General features: G+C 26.9%; 1 protein-coding gene across 1 annotated transcript in view; it reads right to left on the bottom strand.

Annotated features, from left to right (window-relative positions):
- Positions 1–17,383, bottom strand: part of LOC132942568 (fasciclin-2-like) — a 169,768-nt gene extending 152,385 nt beyond the window's left edge. The window contains exon 1 of the mRNA XM_061011111.1: positions 17,006–17,383. Within this exon, the coding sequence (XP_060867094.1) occupies positions 17,006–17,057 (52 nt within the window). The 5' untranslated portion in view covers positions 17,058–17,383. The remainder of the gene's footprint in view (positions 1–17,005) is intronic.
- Positions 17,384–17,388: the final 5 nt, after the last annotated feature.

The raw sequence follows: 17,388 nt of genomic DNA, 5'->3' as shown, positions 1-17,388 counted from the left end.
ATTAGTTTTAATATTTAGGTACTACCCCTATGTCCTAAATCTTAGGTATCCACGCCAATTGGCTAAAATAAACATACCTACCGTAAACTACTTGGAACACTGACAATGAAGGAATAACTCGCGTATTCTGTAGACTTTGTTTTTGATCTTTTTGAACATTAAAACGTTGCCAATTTTCTGGAAGATATTTTTATTACATATATAATATCTTTATGGACAATAATATATAATGATTAAGTTATCTAATAGTTCAAACGAAATCCTGTCAAATGTCCAATCAATTCTTTACTAACTATGGTCAATTTAGCCTAACTTAGAGGTCCTCAATTTTAAACATAAGGAAGTAAATTCAGAAACATACAAACACAAATTAAAAATTAAAAATACGGTATACGACAACTAAAAATCTATTGATATAGTCAAATGATTATGACAGATGAAAATTACTCAATTGATCGATTATAAAATATGTTCTTGTATTAATATTATGTAAAATAACTTGAAATGTTCAATAAATTAGTTAGGTTAGTTTTATAAGGATTTTCGATGGGGGTTTATGGATTATGGATATAAAAGCATTAAATATGTTTTGTTGATTAAATAAGAACCCTTCAGCCCTTATAACCCCTCCCCCCTTATATCCGCGACTGGTTTAGTGCATATTACATAGGTACTAACATAACTAACATATTGATGCGTTGTCATACATTATACGTAATAATATGTAGCAGAAATATCCTATAATTGATAGATTATTGTTGATTGCTATGCAGATCTGTTGCCTGTCAAATACGAACATACGAGACTTGAGTGCAATTATATAGTGTTATTTTTTTTTACTTACAAGACTCGCGGATAGAAAGTTAAGTCGCTTATAAGACTCAAAATCACCTGGAACGTATCCAAATACATAAAAATAAGTCAGTTATAGGACTCGTCACCTTAGCTATAAGACTCAAATTTCGTTAAAAAACGGTTATAAAATAATGTAGATATTTTTAATAAAATGTTGGAATAAATTAGATTTAAAAAATATTAGTAGTAGTGTCTTAGTGGTATTAATACATTCCTTTTGGTACAACAATCAATATCGCACTTCAAATGTATTACAATTATCGTTACTGTATTGTAAGGTATACATTACCTGTCAAGTTATCGCACTTCACATTTATCGCAATGAATTTTCGTATTCGTAGTACAATCCAGTCGTCATTCGAGTTTCAACACCACACAGTCCTTTATTGTTTTTAAATTAAAATGACAAAATAAAGTTAATAATTAATTAAAAAAATGTTTTCGTTTCTTTCCCGACTTCGTCTATAAGGTTCATTTGGTTATAATTTGTAAGACTAGCTTTGTGCTGGTCCCAGAGTGTGTCTTGAACTTCTATAAGCGACGTCCACTGTAGGTAGAAAATGTAATACCTACTCATGTATATTAGAAAATGTCCAACCATTTCAACGACAAAGCATGGTTGGGTGAGAATACGCTGTCATGTCAATATACCAGAATAGTCCACTTAGAGTCACCATTACTACCCAGTACCAAAACGTCAACGAAGGCCGTTATGGTATGTACGACGTCTCAGTGTGGTGGGTCCTCCTTTTCAACCACGTTGGCGTGATGCGCGAAAAGGAAAATATGCGATGAACTACGTGGACGTCAAATGGAAGATGATGCGTGCACAACCGGGACGGGTCCGGAAACTCATATCCTGGTTAAATGTTCACGCATCATGAACCACTACAATTCTCGAAAGTATAATATGTTATTATGCTTGCGATAAGTATAAATAAATGAACATCGTGTGAAACAACCAACGAGTCGTTGCGTGTGTTTTAATTTCAAATGGAAACATCATAGATCGTTGAATATAATACATTATGCTAATATTACGATTCATGAAAAATAATACGAAAAATAATTGTGGTCTAACGTTTTACCGCATTCTGCCACCCGTATACAGGGTAATTCACCAAATTTTGGAATTTTTAAATAATCCTTAGACCATATTTTTGAATACTTAAAAATGTTTGTACCATTTAAGTAATATAGTGGCAAAAACTTCTGTTTTTTTTTTCAAACGAGAACTACCCTTTTTATTTTAAATCAGTCCATTTTTGTAAATTGTTTTTATGGATCTTAATAAAAATTTGTACGAGTTCAGCTCATTTAACTGTATGTATGTATATCAAAGATAATAGTCCATGGTACTAGCCAACTGGGAACCATAAATTAACAATTTTAAAACTTAAAATCATAATAATACCTATTAAATAACAGTACCTAATCAATTTTCAATTTCAATTTTTTTATTGAGAACATGCATATTTAATTCCCTATTCCAAAGTAGAATGTTTTTGAAGTACTTCAATACATAGAAATTAAATTTTGTATGAGTAATTTACGAGCTATATAATATGAGTATTTAAACATTAAATGAGTGGATGGGAGTGGTACTCGGGTAACCAGCAAACTGTTGGTCCATTTTTATTATAAGTTACAACGTAATTAAAAATTTAATACGTCATTTATTATAATTGTCATACTGTTTTTAATAATTTTTGGATTTATTTGTTTGTTTTTCTTTATATTATTAAAAAATAAATGCCTAAATATAATTAAAATCAAAAACTAATATTTTAATGCATAAACTTTAAGTTTATATAATTATTAAAACATTACTATTTTCGAAAACATTAAGTAATTTATCATTTCACAAATGTTGGGGAGATTTCGTATTTCAAAAGTTTGACAGAAGATATGTGTTGATTGATTCCAGTAAATAAGTTTTAACAATTTTGGCAAAGAAATAATAGAAATATTTATAATGAAATAAAGTATGATAATTAAAATAAACACGGGTTTATCATCGTTTAAGAGTAAACAGTTGCTATATTTCTTATAATGTTAAATTGTTGTCCAAGCAAATATCCGGTAAAACTTAATACTGTTGATATTAGCCATCAGGGATATAAATATGCATACATAATATTATATTGTAATATTGTATATACCAAATAATAGTGTCACATAGGAAATGGTTAAAAGTATTTTATTTAAAGACATTGTTTGTTTTGTTTTAATTTTTCATTTACAAATTTGAACTTATTTTTTCTTAGAAATAAAAATAAATACTTAATTTAAACAAATTTAAATAAATATAACTACCTATATCAAAAATATTAAAAAAATATACTCAATTTCTTTTGGCAAAAACTTCAGAATATATAACAGTATGATAATTTGGCGTAAACATTTTATAGGTCATGGCAATAGTAAAAATTCAAAGATTAAGTATATTTTTAAATTACAGTAGGATTATAATATTGTATAATAAAGCTATTAAAATAATTATTCATTCATCATTTATTGAACAAAAAAATAATAGGAAATGTGGGCATGTCACCACCAAGTGGTTTTCTTCTATCAAAAGTTATTTCGCTGTCATATTATTCAACTATCACATATTTTTATTCAGCCTTAGGGCACATATTATTATATAAATCTTTTAAAAATAAAAATCATTGAAGCAAATATAAAAATATCATGCTTATTATGTAATTAACAATAAATCAAGACATTATTATTTTATTTCAAATATTTAAGCAATTGGAAAAATTGATTATTATTTTAAACATTATATCATATCATCCTGAAAACTGTCACCTATATTATACAGGGTGATTCACCTACTATAGCTCACCTCTTTTATTTTAGATTCTGAGCGAAGTGATGAATGTATTGATTTTACAATGATGTGTTTTTTTTTAGATTCTGAGCGAAGCGATGAATGTATTGATTTTACAATGATGTGTGTTTTTTTTTTATTTTTTTATATTTTTTTTTTTGTGTCTGTCATCACCTTTTAGGACAGTAAAAGTGCTTGGACTTCTTCAACAGAACTTTTCTGATAGGAAAGTGAATCTAGTTGGTACTTTGGGGGGTCAAAAGAAAAAAATTCCCAGTAGTTTTCAAAAGCGACGTGAAAAACAAAAGAAAAATTAAGGAAAGACTGGAATTTTTACGCAAAATCTGTTTTCGAGAAAATCGATTTTGGTTTTTGGTGTAACTCTAAAACAAATGACCGTAGGGACATGAAATTTTGTCTAAATGTTTATATTAGCATTTTCTATACACCATACAATTTTGAAAATATTTTGACTCTTTTTGAGGTGTTTACGGACATTGTCATTTTCCATTTTTTTAGTTTTTTTTTCTATAAATATCAATAAAATTTTATCTGTTGAATAAAAAAGCTTGAAAATTTAATAGAAGGCTCCTAGGTTATTGTTTCAAAGGCAGATGAAAAAAATTAAAAATCCTTGGTCACAGTTTTTATTTATAAGCATTTAAAGTTCAAATCTTGACAAAATTCGGAAAAATCACGAAAGTTAACAAATTATTTTGAGTTGAGAATTCATAAAATTTTTATTTATAATTCTAAGATTTGAAAATATAATACAAAATTATCCATAAGTTTTTCTACCTTAATCAAAAAAAAAATTTCTACAAGAAAGTCAAATTAAATTTTTATGAGCGTTTGAAATTCATATTTTTACAACATTTGATATTCACTTGATATAACGATTTTCTTATTTTGTTGTAATTAAAAAACGTTTGACTGTAGATAATTTAAAATTGATAATTGAAAATTTCACTGAATGCTTGTATTAGAATTTTCTATACACGATAAAATGTTGAAAATAATTTGACTCTTTTTGAGCTGTTTGCGGACATTGTCAGTTCTCAATTTTTTTAGTTTTTTTTTCTATAAATATCAATAAAATTTTAATTGTTGGGTAGAAAAGCGTGGACATTTTATGCAAGGCTCCTGATATAATGTTACAATAGCAGTTGAAAAATATTAAAAATACATAGGCACAATTTTTTTTATAAGCATTTACCGTTCAAATTTTGACAACATTTATCAAATTTATAATTTATTAATTATTTTGTGGTTAAAAATGTATAAAATGTTTAACTTTTATGGCTAAAGATTGAAAATTTAAAACAAGGCCACGTAAATAGGTTATATATAAATTACTTTATTCACAATAATATCATCAAATATACTTGGTAATATCATAGGCTGACTGACCGTTTTTGCTCAGAATCGTTTTTCTTATACAATGATATTATATCATTGAATTCAAATTTAACACCATCCATTACAGTGACCCACTTGTAACCTACTGTACAGCAGAGCGACATCCACTTATCCACCTTTTTAATAATGAATTTATTGGTATTCACATTTTTAAAATTTTTATGAATGCTCGTATTTTAAGATTACGTTGTGAAATAAGTATTTAAATATTCTAAACAACTTAGAGATAGATTTTGCAGTGATTCAAACTTCATTTTTTCAAATGAAAACAAAATTCTTTGCTATATTTCAATTAGATGATTTTTTTGAAATCAAATTGTAATATAATTCTAACAAGTAGTTTTTAAGTTTATTAAACTTTGTGTAACATGAATAACAAAATATAGGTATTCTTTAATAATGGTATATTCGTATCACATAAAATACAAAACAGAAATGATATTTAGTCTAGTGACTATCACTAATAAATTATAACACAAATAGCATAAAATATTAATATATTGTATAGTTAATCACTACCTACGTCCTACATAGTTATCAATATAATTGTTGTAATTTTTAAATGATTATTAAAGTCATGGTATTTTCTAAGTATATTATCATAGACATTAATCTTTAGTAAATATAATTATATACATTTTATTAACTCCGAAATTACTCATTCGAATTTCCATTTAGGTATATTAACGTTATCATAAAAATCATAGACTTAATAATTTACAAAAAAAGGGTGGTTTTCATTTTAAAAATAAGAAGTTAGTATCACCATAGACACTCCATTAATTGCATAAAAATCTTGAGTATTTAAAAGTATAACCCTTGAGTATTTATACTTAAAAACTACAATACTCAAAATTTTAATAAATGCATAATTATAAAAAAAAACTGGAGATCAGTATGCTTGGTGAATCACTCTGTAAATAAATAAAATAGGTTCAATACAAGTCATACTTTCCTCCAGCACACACAATGACATCATTCCAAACTATTGGACACATCTGTCTGCCGCCAATTTCAGGACCAGAAGATTTAATATCGTTTAGGCATATCAGTAATAATACTGGATAGAAAAGCAAAAAATGAAAAGAGAATAGAAATAAGAAAAAAATCGTTTTTGAAACGAATTTAAAACTCTTATCTTTTCGAGCACATAGCAGTCAGCTGTTCTTGTTCACACGAAATACAGAAAACTACAGACAGTAGTAAAGGAAAGGAAAAAAATCCGTTAATATTATTATTATACATTATAATATTACGTACGATACTACTATGTACCTACATTCCACCTACACAAATAGGATATTTGCATTTTCAAATAATATACGACTCAACATAGGTTCCCTCTATTTTTAGGTTATAATTATAACTTAATACTTATTATATAATTCAGTCTAGTTTGTTTCCAAAATCTATGTGAAAATTGATAATTTATTAACTAAAAATAGTTTTTAATACTAATATAGGTAGGCAGAAAATTTAGCAAATAGATATATTAAGGTATACAATCAATCAATTCATAGTTAATAATATTAATATCATTATAATAGATTGCACACAAAATATAATATGTAACATTATTTTGTCAGCAAACTACTAAATTTCGATAAAGTTCTACAATAATTTTGAATTTTTCAATAACTATTTATTTGAGTGTACCTATATAACAACCACAGACATTGACATACATGCAAAAATATGGAATGTGCGAACCAAAAATATCAACAATTAGCTATTTATATCGCTGTATATAGGTTGTAGCAAAACGTCAATTATATGAGTATTAGAACGTCAGTAAGAGTACCTAACTAATAAAAATCACTTTATTCATTAAAAAAAATAATTTTGGGGTTAATTGGAGAGGTCGTAATTTACATACGATTGCCCACGCCCAGGCAGCGTGAACTTCCCAATCAATTTATTGTTAAATAGATGCAAAATTGTCGAAAATACCATTAATTATTTAAAGTATAATTGATTCTTCTATTTCCTACTATGACAATTATAGTATTCTGTGCTTACATTAATTTAATAATATTTAATTTAACTTAATATAAACAAAATAAAATATGTTTACAAATTTACTGTTGAACTATGTCATATAAATAAACACATTCCTAAATTATTGATATTTTTGTATAGGTATTAGTAAAATCATTTAGTATTTTAAATTTTACAACAATATTCATTGATATGATTAATTTTTACATTATAAATATACGAGCTGAACTCTAGTAATATCACAAAATTCAATTGAATATTTTGAATAATATGTATATTCCACTATAGTACATTGTCCTGTATATTATAAAATAAAATATGCTGTATATATATTAACTATGCATAATTTTGTTTTTGAACATTTTAATCTCGATACTTATTTAAATGTAGATTACATGTTTTCAAATAACTAGTATTCAAAGAAATGTATATGACCATAAAAATGTATTTGTTCACACATTGGTTTTTTTATTAATTTAGTACAACTCTAGTTTTTTAAATGTTTTTATTTTACCATATGATTCGTTAGAAATATACATTTTTATCATCCGTCGTTAAACGTAATGGCTGTGTTAATGTTGAAGATATTGAAATCGAAAACTGACTATGGCATTAAGTATGAAAGCGCTCTAATAATCCGGAATCAGTTATTTAAGGCATACTGTCATCAAAGTCCATTACACACCAAGAATCCATTAGTTTACGCATTACAGAATTCGATGTTTGTGAGCCCTGTTAATGCTCGGCACATTTAGAAGCTTGTATGTATCGGCGTTACATAAATTGACGACAGCAACGGTAATCTTACGCACAACAGCAGGTATACACGACGTTGATTCAGGCGCATACATACAACATATAACATATTCTAACACTTATACATAAACTTGAGGGTTTAACGAGTGAAATAAACTTAAATCTCCAAATAAAAACGGAAATATAAATAAATTTTGATTATTTTCATATCCAATGGTTATTATTTATTAGCGGTGAACATAATATACATCTAAAAATAATACTCAACAATAACTTAAAGCAATTTATTTACATTATGTATACCATAGATTATTAGTTATTGTTTAAGAATTATGATTTTTAGTTTATATCTAATAAAACAACAGCCAAATGTTTATCTTTAATCTATTCTTAAATTATTTAAATCAGTGTTCATTACAAATAAAAATTACTTAATGCTAATCATTATGCATTACTTAAAATTATTATAAGCGTAGTATGTTTCCAAACAGTTTTTTAATATTATTTACTAGTAGGTATTATAAATAAATTTTACTGCATCGCAGAATAGCGTAATAATGGGTACTACTGGGGGCAGTTTAATAGTATCCTTTAGATTTACAAATCTTTGTTCCCAGGTAGAAAAGGCTTGAGTCAATTTTTCACAAAATTTTTTGTTCTGCAGATGTAAAGCTTAATTTTTGATGATTTTTTTGGTACAATTTTCAGTGTCAAATAAGTCAATGACGAATATTACTCATATCATTGAAGAAATAAATAGGGCATATCTAAACATAACCGTTTCCACGTTTGGTAGAAAAGGCGTATGATGACTTATGCCTGGACAAAAAGACATAAGTCAAAATAAGTATAATCAAAAGGGCATAAGTCAGAATAAGTGAAATCAAAAGGGCATAAGTCAGATCAAGTGAAATCAAAAGGGCATAACTACAGTTATCTCGTTAAATATTCATTGTCACAAGAATTTTAATGGTTGCATGAATTATGAATGTAATATATTATATAGTATAAGAATACCTTAAATATGTATGGATATAATGAACTTACAAGTAGGAATTCTCAAACTTTGATACTGCTGTCGCAAAAAGTTGGTAAAATATAATTAAGCCCTTTTTACCCGGGACCAAAGAAATATACTTGGATACTAATTCTTATAATAATTATATTCTCTACTGGTTTATTTTTGTTTGTGCTTAAATAATTTTATAATATTTATAATAAAATATACCAAGTATATTTCACACTTATCAAGAAATTACTATGATAAATATGATATTAATATTTAGGAGGCATCTGTTTTCGACAAAATCAATTTTATTTTTTTATTGTACTTAGCTTAAAAATGAACCGTAGAGCTTTGAATTTATTATTCACTAAATATTTATATTAGCATTTTTATGATTCAAAAAGCTTGAAATTGTGATTCAAGGTTCCTCATGAATTGTTCTAACAGGTATAGAAAAATACCAAAATCACATAGCCTTAACTTTTTTTATAAGCTTTTAGTAAAGTAAACTTTGACAACATTTGTCACTATCATGAAAATTTAAAAATTATTTTGTGGTTGAAAATGCATACTATTTTAATTTTAATAGCAGTGGCTTGGTTATATTGTTAAGTCACAATATTGTTTTATGAGCGTTAATATGTTTTTATTACACAATAATTATAAAAATATCGAAAATACATTGGCACAGTTTACACTTTTTTTTAAACATTAAAAGGTCTATTTTTGACAAAATTGAATAGGTATTAAATCGAAGTATACGATTTTAATTATTAGGTTTTAATCCCAAAAATATTAACCCTAATGACTTGAAACATTTTTCCGTCAATGTATATTTTTAATTATTTTCTACAGAATGTGGGATTTTTAAAATATTTTTACTAATTTTACTTTATTTAAACTACGAATCTATTCACTTATAAAAATAGGTAAGGTTATAATATTATAATAATTACTTAATAATATACGTGATGTTTTTAGAAAAAAATATTTTAACCTACAGTATTACCAATATAAAAATTAATTTCTAATAGTAATATAAACTATAAAATATCCTAAGAAACAGAGGCTAATATATACCTCTCCCTCAGAATCATTAGTCATACCTATAATCTATATGCAATGATTTATGATTGATTTAAAATATTTTAACACTTCCATTACAGTGATTTATTTAATGGCGATGTACACTCAAAATCAACATAACAGCAAGGCGATTTCAGCTTTTTTCATATATATTTTAAATGGTGACGTTATGGTTATAAACTAAGTGAGAATGTCCTAAGCAATTAATTAATTTTACCTACTTGTTTTAAATTGTATTAATCATACTTTTGACGATATTCGAAAATAATATATAGGTACCTAACTAAGCATATAGAAATTAATATAAATTATTTTAAGAAAACTTTTATTGTGGCTAGACAAGTGGCTCAGTCGTCTAAGAGTGTGTTTTATTCAGAAATGATTTTAAAGATATAAACCAATATCAACAATTTCTAATTTAGTTTGAGACTGCTAAAATAAATATATTTTTAACGCTAAAATGTATTTACTTAATACACCTGATATGCTTTTATAGTAACACAGGATATTTTAAAATACACGTATATGATTTAATACAAATTGAAAACAACATTTTAAAAACTAGTCGGTAAAAAATAAATGATAAAACACTTTAATTTTGCTAAAAGCATTATTAGATTATCATGAGAGAAGCTTTGGCTAATTCTTTGTATAAAAATGGTTACTGAAAATACACAACCGATTATGGTGTCACGCCATCAGCCGGAAGGGTAAATTTCCATTATATAGCTAAGTCCAAGGGTTCAAAAACTTTTACTGATCAGCGATCACATTAAATATGCGATGTTCATTAATCTATTTTTTACTTTTATAAAACATTCCTTTCTATTATCAACTAAAATTATATTATGTTGTATACTTATAAGTTATAATAATTGTTTATTATTATTTATTAGTTATCTTAATTGAATAAAGAGAAGAAAATGTGTGACACCGTTGACATCAAATAACAAACTAGCACCTAGTTATTACAAATTACAAGCAAAATAAAAAAAGCGGGTAATTGGGTGTCGCTTAGCTGTATAGTAGGTTACAAGTAGGTCACTGTAATGGATGGTATTAAATTTAAATTCAGTGATATAATATTATCATTGTATACGAAATACGATTCTGAGCGGAGACGGTTTGTCAGTCTATAGGATATTTTATATTGTATTTATATTGTTATTACTTATTATTAATGCGGTAGCTACTAGCTGGTAAGTTGAATAAATATTAAGAAATTACAAAAAGATAACTAAAATCGTTATTCTTGGTTATTTAATATGATTTCATCCAAATTTTAACATAAAATAACTATAAAAAAATAGATATATTTTAAATAGGTATATTTTTTACATTATTTGGTTACATAATTAACTATTTACGAGCAACCTTGTTTTAAATTTTCAATCCTTAGCTATAAAAGTTTAACGTTTTATAAATTTTTAACTACAAAATAATTTGTAAATTTTCAAATAAATTAATTAAATTAAATTTGAATTTTAAAAGCGAATAAAAAAAAATCTTGCCATCTATTTTTAATATTTTTAAGCTGATATTGTAACTATGTGTGAAGATTATCGTATAGCATTCTCAAGCATTTTGTCCAAACGAATAAAACTTTATTGACATTTATAGAAAAGAAAACTAAAAAAATTGAAAATGATTTCAAACAACTCGAAATGAATCAAAATATTTTGAACATTTTATCAAGTATAGAAAATTATAGAATAATTAATATAATAAAGTGTAAATATCAAGTATCTATGGTTATTATTTTTTTTAATTACAAGAAAATAAAAAAATCACTATACATGAGAAATCAAGTGAACAGCCACTGTTGTAAAAATTTGAACTTCAAATCACCATAAAAATTTAATTTAATTAAACATTTATAGAAAAAAAACTAATAACATTGGAAACATAAATTTCCGTAAACAACTCAAAGCATGTCAAAATATTTATGGTGTATAGAAAATGCTCATACAAACATTTAATGAAAATTGCATGTATTTAAAGTCATTTCTTTAGTTACACCAAAAACCAAAATCGATATTGCGTGAAAATTCCGTTTTACCTTAATTTTTTGGTTTTCCCAGCGCTTTTGAAAACGATTAAGATTTTTTATTTTGGCTTCTCGAATGCACCAACTAGATTTACTTTTCCATAAAATTCGATACTGTCGAAGAAAATTGAAGCATTTTTACTTTAAAAGGTATAAAGAACGATAGACACAAATAAAATAAAAATAATAATTAAATAAATAAAAAACACATATCATTGTAAAATCAATACACTCATCGCTCCGCTCAGAATCTAAAACTAGATACCTTTGGTACCTATGTTCTAGAAACACCTAGAACATTGATCTTCCATTCTTCTATACAGAGTTCCATTATGCTAGGTAGGTAGTGTAATTAATTATAATTATAGGTACTATAGATTTTTTTTGATTTTTTTATTATTTTGCTGAATCAGTCTCCAAAAGAAGATTGATGTGAGTTTGTATTAATTGGCTAGCTATATAGTTGTTGGATTTTCGTTTGCACCAACTATATATAACAATGTCATCAGCATACGTTACGATATGAGTGGTTTATATAACTGGAATGTCTTTAATGTAGAAAATGAGCAATGTCACTTCCCGGGGGGGTCTCAGTTAATAAGTCAAGAAAGTTAGAGAATTTCGGGCTAACTTCAGATGCGCAGATTTATAAGTAGAATAAAATTATTAAAAGAATATAAAATAGTCTTAAAAAAGTATAGTAGGTTTTAAAAGTAATCCATCGTCCAGAATGTGCTCAACTTCTGAGCTATAGGTTTTCACAAAGACACCTGTGCAATAGTTCTTAATTTCTCAAAAGAAGAGATACATCCGTATGAAAAAAAGGTGTTATATAATGATTAATACCTACCTATATGTGAAAATATCAATTCAAATTGGTTTAAAACTAACAATCAATTATTCAGCTCGATATGGTTACTTTTGATATAGGTATAATATGAGTTTTAGTTGTGCTTATTCATTTTAAAACTTATGTTATAAACTTTACTCTTCGGACTTTTGGAGTTCATCAAAACTGTATAATATTAACTTAGTAAAACGATGAAAATAATTCAACTTCTAAACAATCCACACATATTATTATAAACACGAGTTTATATTATTACGTAAAAGTTGAATACGACTCTTAAAGTACTCTACAGCGCATGTTTCAATAAAGTTCTGTTAATTTGCTGAAATACCATGAGTAAAACTTGTTTCAGACATTTTCAATTTTCTGTGATCTGTAATAGTTTCTTTATTTTTCAAAATCCAATAATTTCAATCATCTTAAAAACAGTTTTGAGAATAGATAACGAAAATTTCATCTGGATAAGATACAGATTATAATTTTATATAAATGTATCCAGATATAGGTAAAGATAAATACATTTTACATTTATTTAGATTAAATAAATGTTATATAACTTTTATCTTGATAATATGGTTGATAGTATGGTAGATAAAATTAATTTTTATTATATTTAAATAACAAATTTACTTATTCGCCTACTTAAACGTAAAGTAATTAATAGTTAATAGGTAGGTACATACAGTTATATGCGATGTTATATGGTAATATTATGTACTAATTGCTCTGATAGAACAACTTTAGAATACTGATTTGCACGTTAAGACAAAAGAGGAACTTAACGCAAGAAGACTTTACCTATAGTGTATGTTAATTGTGAGAACAGAACATCAAAATAATAGGTGAAAAAATCGAAAATATACGTCTTTGAAGTACCGATTTCCAATCAATAACAAAGTTGCATAAAACTTTAAAAACTTTTTTACTATCCAAAAAAATGTCTACATAAAAAAAGTATTATTGCAAAACCAATACATTCCTTGCTTTGATCAGAATCTAAAATGGTATACTGTATTAAAATATTTACGAAGAACATTAACTATTAAATTAAGTTTATATGAATATATCAATAATTGTCAATAATAAGTAAAATGATCCACTATAATTGTTAAGTTCATATTATTTTGAGTTATTATATTCATTACATCCATCTACTATATTATACTATACCTATAGTATATGCTATAATATTCATTATACTAAATGATAAACCTAATTAAAATTCAAAAGTATAGAAAATAAATAATTAAATTTATATGCCCAAGTTAGAAAATACATCACGGTTAACTACTACACATTTCCACATTATCTATATTTTTCAAATCATCATTTTGTTATAATTTAACCACGGGTTTTATGCATTTGTAATCGCCTATTTTTACCAGGTATGCATATTTCATTGATTCGTGATGTAAATGGCATATAATCATATTTTTATACACGTAAATACACTGATTAAATGTATCAAGACACATACTACATACCGACCGAACTAATTGACCAGACGAGTTTCTACAGCCGTCGTTGCCCGTTGGTCGTTATTTACCTATATTATACTACCGAGTTTTTGATAAGTTCTTATACCCTAAAATTACAATAGAACTTTATATATAATATATATAGTAATATTGTATTTTTAGGGTATAAAATAATTTTTAACATAATATACAATATATTAATTGTATTACTAATATTATATAAAATGTATAAGATAATTCTTAAAAATTATTATATTTAGTCAATCCCCAGTAGAATGCTACTGGGGATTTTTTTTCGCAATGTGCCATGCTCGGACAAAATCAATTCGTATTTCTTTTCGACTTTTGTGTTCACTGTTCAGTCTCATTCACGTGATCCACCAAAACGTACACGTTAAAATATTAATTTATTTTATAAGTTTCCTCCTATTAAAAATACACGTATAATCAGCTTTGGATAAATGCATCACCAGGACGTTTACTATACTGAAAGAATGGCTGCGTACTGTCAGATATGTGGGAACAAAGTGCTGTGTTCAAAGAAGTTCCAAATTGTCTAGCATATATACAGCCCAAGCCCCCACATCAAATGTTGGGCCCTTGTACTAAATGTTTTTGCGGGCCCTATTCAAAATTTCCAAATAAATACAACCCATTAAAAGCGATATGAGTGTCCCATGCACGATTTCAAGGTAATAAATGGTTAACCCACAGCATAAAATAACAAAATTACTTTAAAATAAATATTTCTATCGAGTTTTCAAAAACTACAAATACATTTCAATAGGCCCTTAAAATAGCAGGGCCCCTGTTTACCAGGTCCGACAACCCTCCCCCGTTGTCCCCACGAACAGCAACACATAATATAGTGTAAAAAACTCTGAAAAGAAAAGTAAGACCACTTATACTTCAAGTAGTCAGGCGCTAATATCACAGCCTCGTACTAACAGTATGACGCGCAAAGATAATTTCAGCAATTATTTGTGTTTAACATTAATAGCGACTAACATTCCTTTAAAAAAACTGAATAATCCAAAATCCTGTAGTTTTCTGAAAAAATATTGCACGAATCAAAAAAACATACAAGACCAGGCACGTTGTGGGGGTTCAAAATTATTCAATTTTGGTGTAAAAAAGTTAAAAATAACGAAGAAAATGAAAGTGAATTGAGTAATATTGAAAATATTGCAACCGAAATTGATGTACCAAACGCTTTGCAGACCCAACTTGATACAAATATAGACAATGAATCGTTAAAAAATTATTCTCTGGAAATTGGATTATTTTTATCAGCTTCTAATAATATAAATTATGCAAAACAATGTAAATAGTCCAGGCCTTGAAACCGATTTTAGAAACCAGTAGCTATAAACCGTTTAAAACTGAAACCAAAACAAAATCGGAGAAATTGGAAACCAAAACCGACATTTTCTAATACCGGTATTGAAAAATTTAAATCGAAAAAAATAAAAACCGAAACCGAAATTTTTTCAATCGGTTTCAAGCCCTGTAAATGTGATAACCCAAAATGTATATTTTCCTCTTATTGCATTTATGCTTCCACTAATTTAGAGAACACTTTTATTTTTGACCACTCCATTTATTCCTAGTAAAAAGTCAACCTTTATAATCAAATAAAACAAAATATAATTTTAGATTTTAGCCTTTTTTTATGACAATATAATAAAATACATTATATATAAAATATGTATAAAAATGTAAAAGATATTATAAGAAAAATACAGGTTATCACTTATTAGTTATAACTAATATAATTTCTCAACAAATCCAATAAAATAAAAAATTTTTTTTTTGTTATAACCTCAGGCGACGGCGCTCCTTTGTGGACTCAGAATTTGGTGCCCCGGGGCAATTTCCACCCGTCACTCCTAAATACGCCGCTTTGTGCACTACTAGGTCTATGTTCATTGTTTTAAAATATTTTTGTGTGGAATTAGGTGTGCAGTAGCAAAGAATTTAATTTTAGTCCCTGGCGTAAACAATTTGTTCTTGTGTATTTTATAATGGTATAAGTATTCTGTATACCTACCTTTATGTATCATAAACTTTTAGGTAGTTTCAGAGATTCCTACGACAGTATTTGTAGGTATATAAATATTTTTAAACCAAGTATAGGTACCGACTGCCTTTTAGGATTATTTAACGTTAACCTTCTTATTCCTCTAATGTATTTTACACATTATTATTTTCATAGTCAATATGAATGTATATATAAATTATATTTTAAAAATATTTTCGGTTTACTGCGTGAAGCCGTCTAGTTTTTTATATAATAATACATAATTATACAAAGTAGATATCTACCTAAATACAAATATGCAATATCTACGTAAGTTTTCAACTTAATAATAAATTAAAAGTTGTTCAGAAAATATCAAATTATTATTTATGACTATGAGGTAGAACTGTAGAAGTCTGAAATTAGTGTAAAACTTTAAATATGATAAAAAAAAAACGTTAATGTCAAAGAATTAAGTTGTCCATGTAAAATATCAACTAAATTGTAAAAGTTAAAATTGTTCCAATTTAATTATATATGAGACGTAGGTATACCTGCAATGTATACCTAAGGCCAAATATAGGTGCATAATATATTATTATTTATAACCATCTACGTTTTATATAATTGTAACATAAACTTGAAAAATCTTACCTGTCACTGCGAAAATCTTGAAACTCCAATTCGAGTTCATCCGTGCAGCCATCGTGAGCGAAAAAATGTCAGAAAACCCGGAGAAATCGATACAACAAATATTTGGATATACACGTAGGCGAAAAAAATTAACTGTCGGGAATTTTCTATCCGTTGCACATGTTAAGAAATAGATTACGTTGTAAGTTTCATCTTGAGAGAGAAGAGAACTTAATTCGTTGGCTAGGCAAAAAGAAGAAATCCTATAAAAGACAGTCTTCGGCGGAGGGGAACACTGGCACGCGGCGCGTTCAGACGAAAACTGAACGTGCTCACTACTCAAATCTCTAGTAGCCCGCGCGCGCGGTATATTCTGCCGCCGGTTTAGAACGCACGCGGTCGTG

Source organism: Metopolophium dirhodum, chromosome 4 (genome assembly GCF_019925205.1).
Source record: "Metopolophium dirhodum isolate CAU chromosome 4, ASM1992520v1, whole genome shotgun sequence".
In the NCBI taxonomy this organism is placed as follows: domain Eukaryota; kingdom Metazoa; phylum Arthropoda; class Insecta; order Hemiptera; family Aphididae; genus Metopolophium; species Metopolophium dirhodum.
The sequence above is the reverse complement of the archived record's forward strand: the minus strand, read 5'-3'. Positions and strand labels throughout refer to the sequence as shown.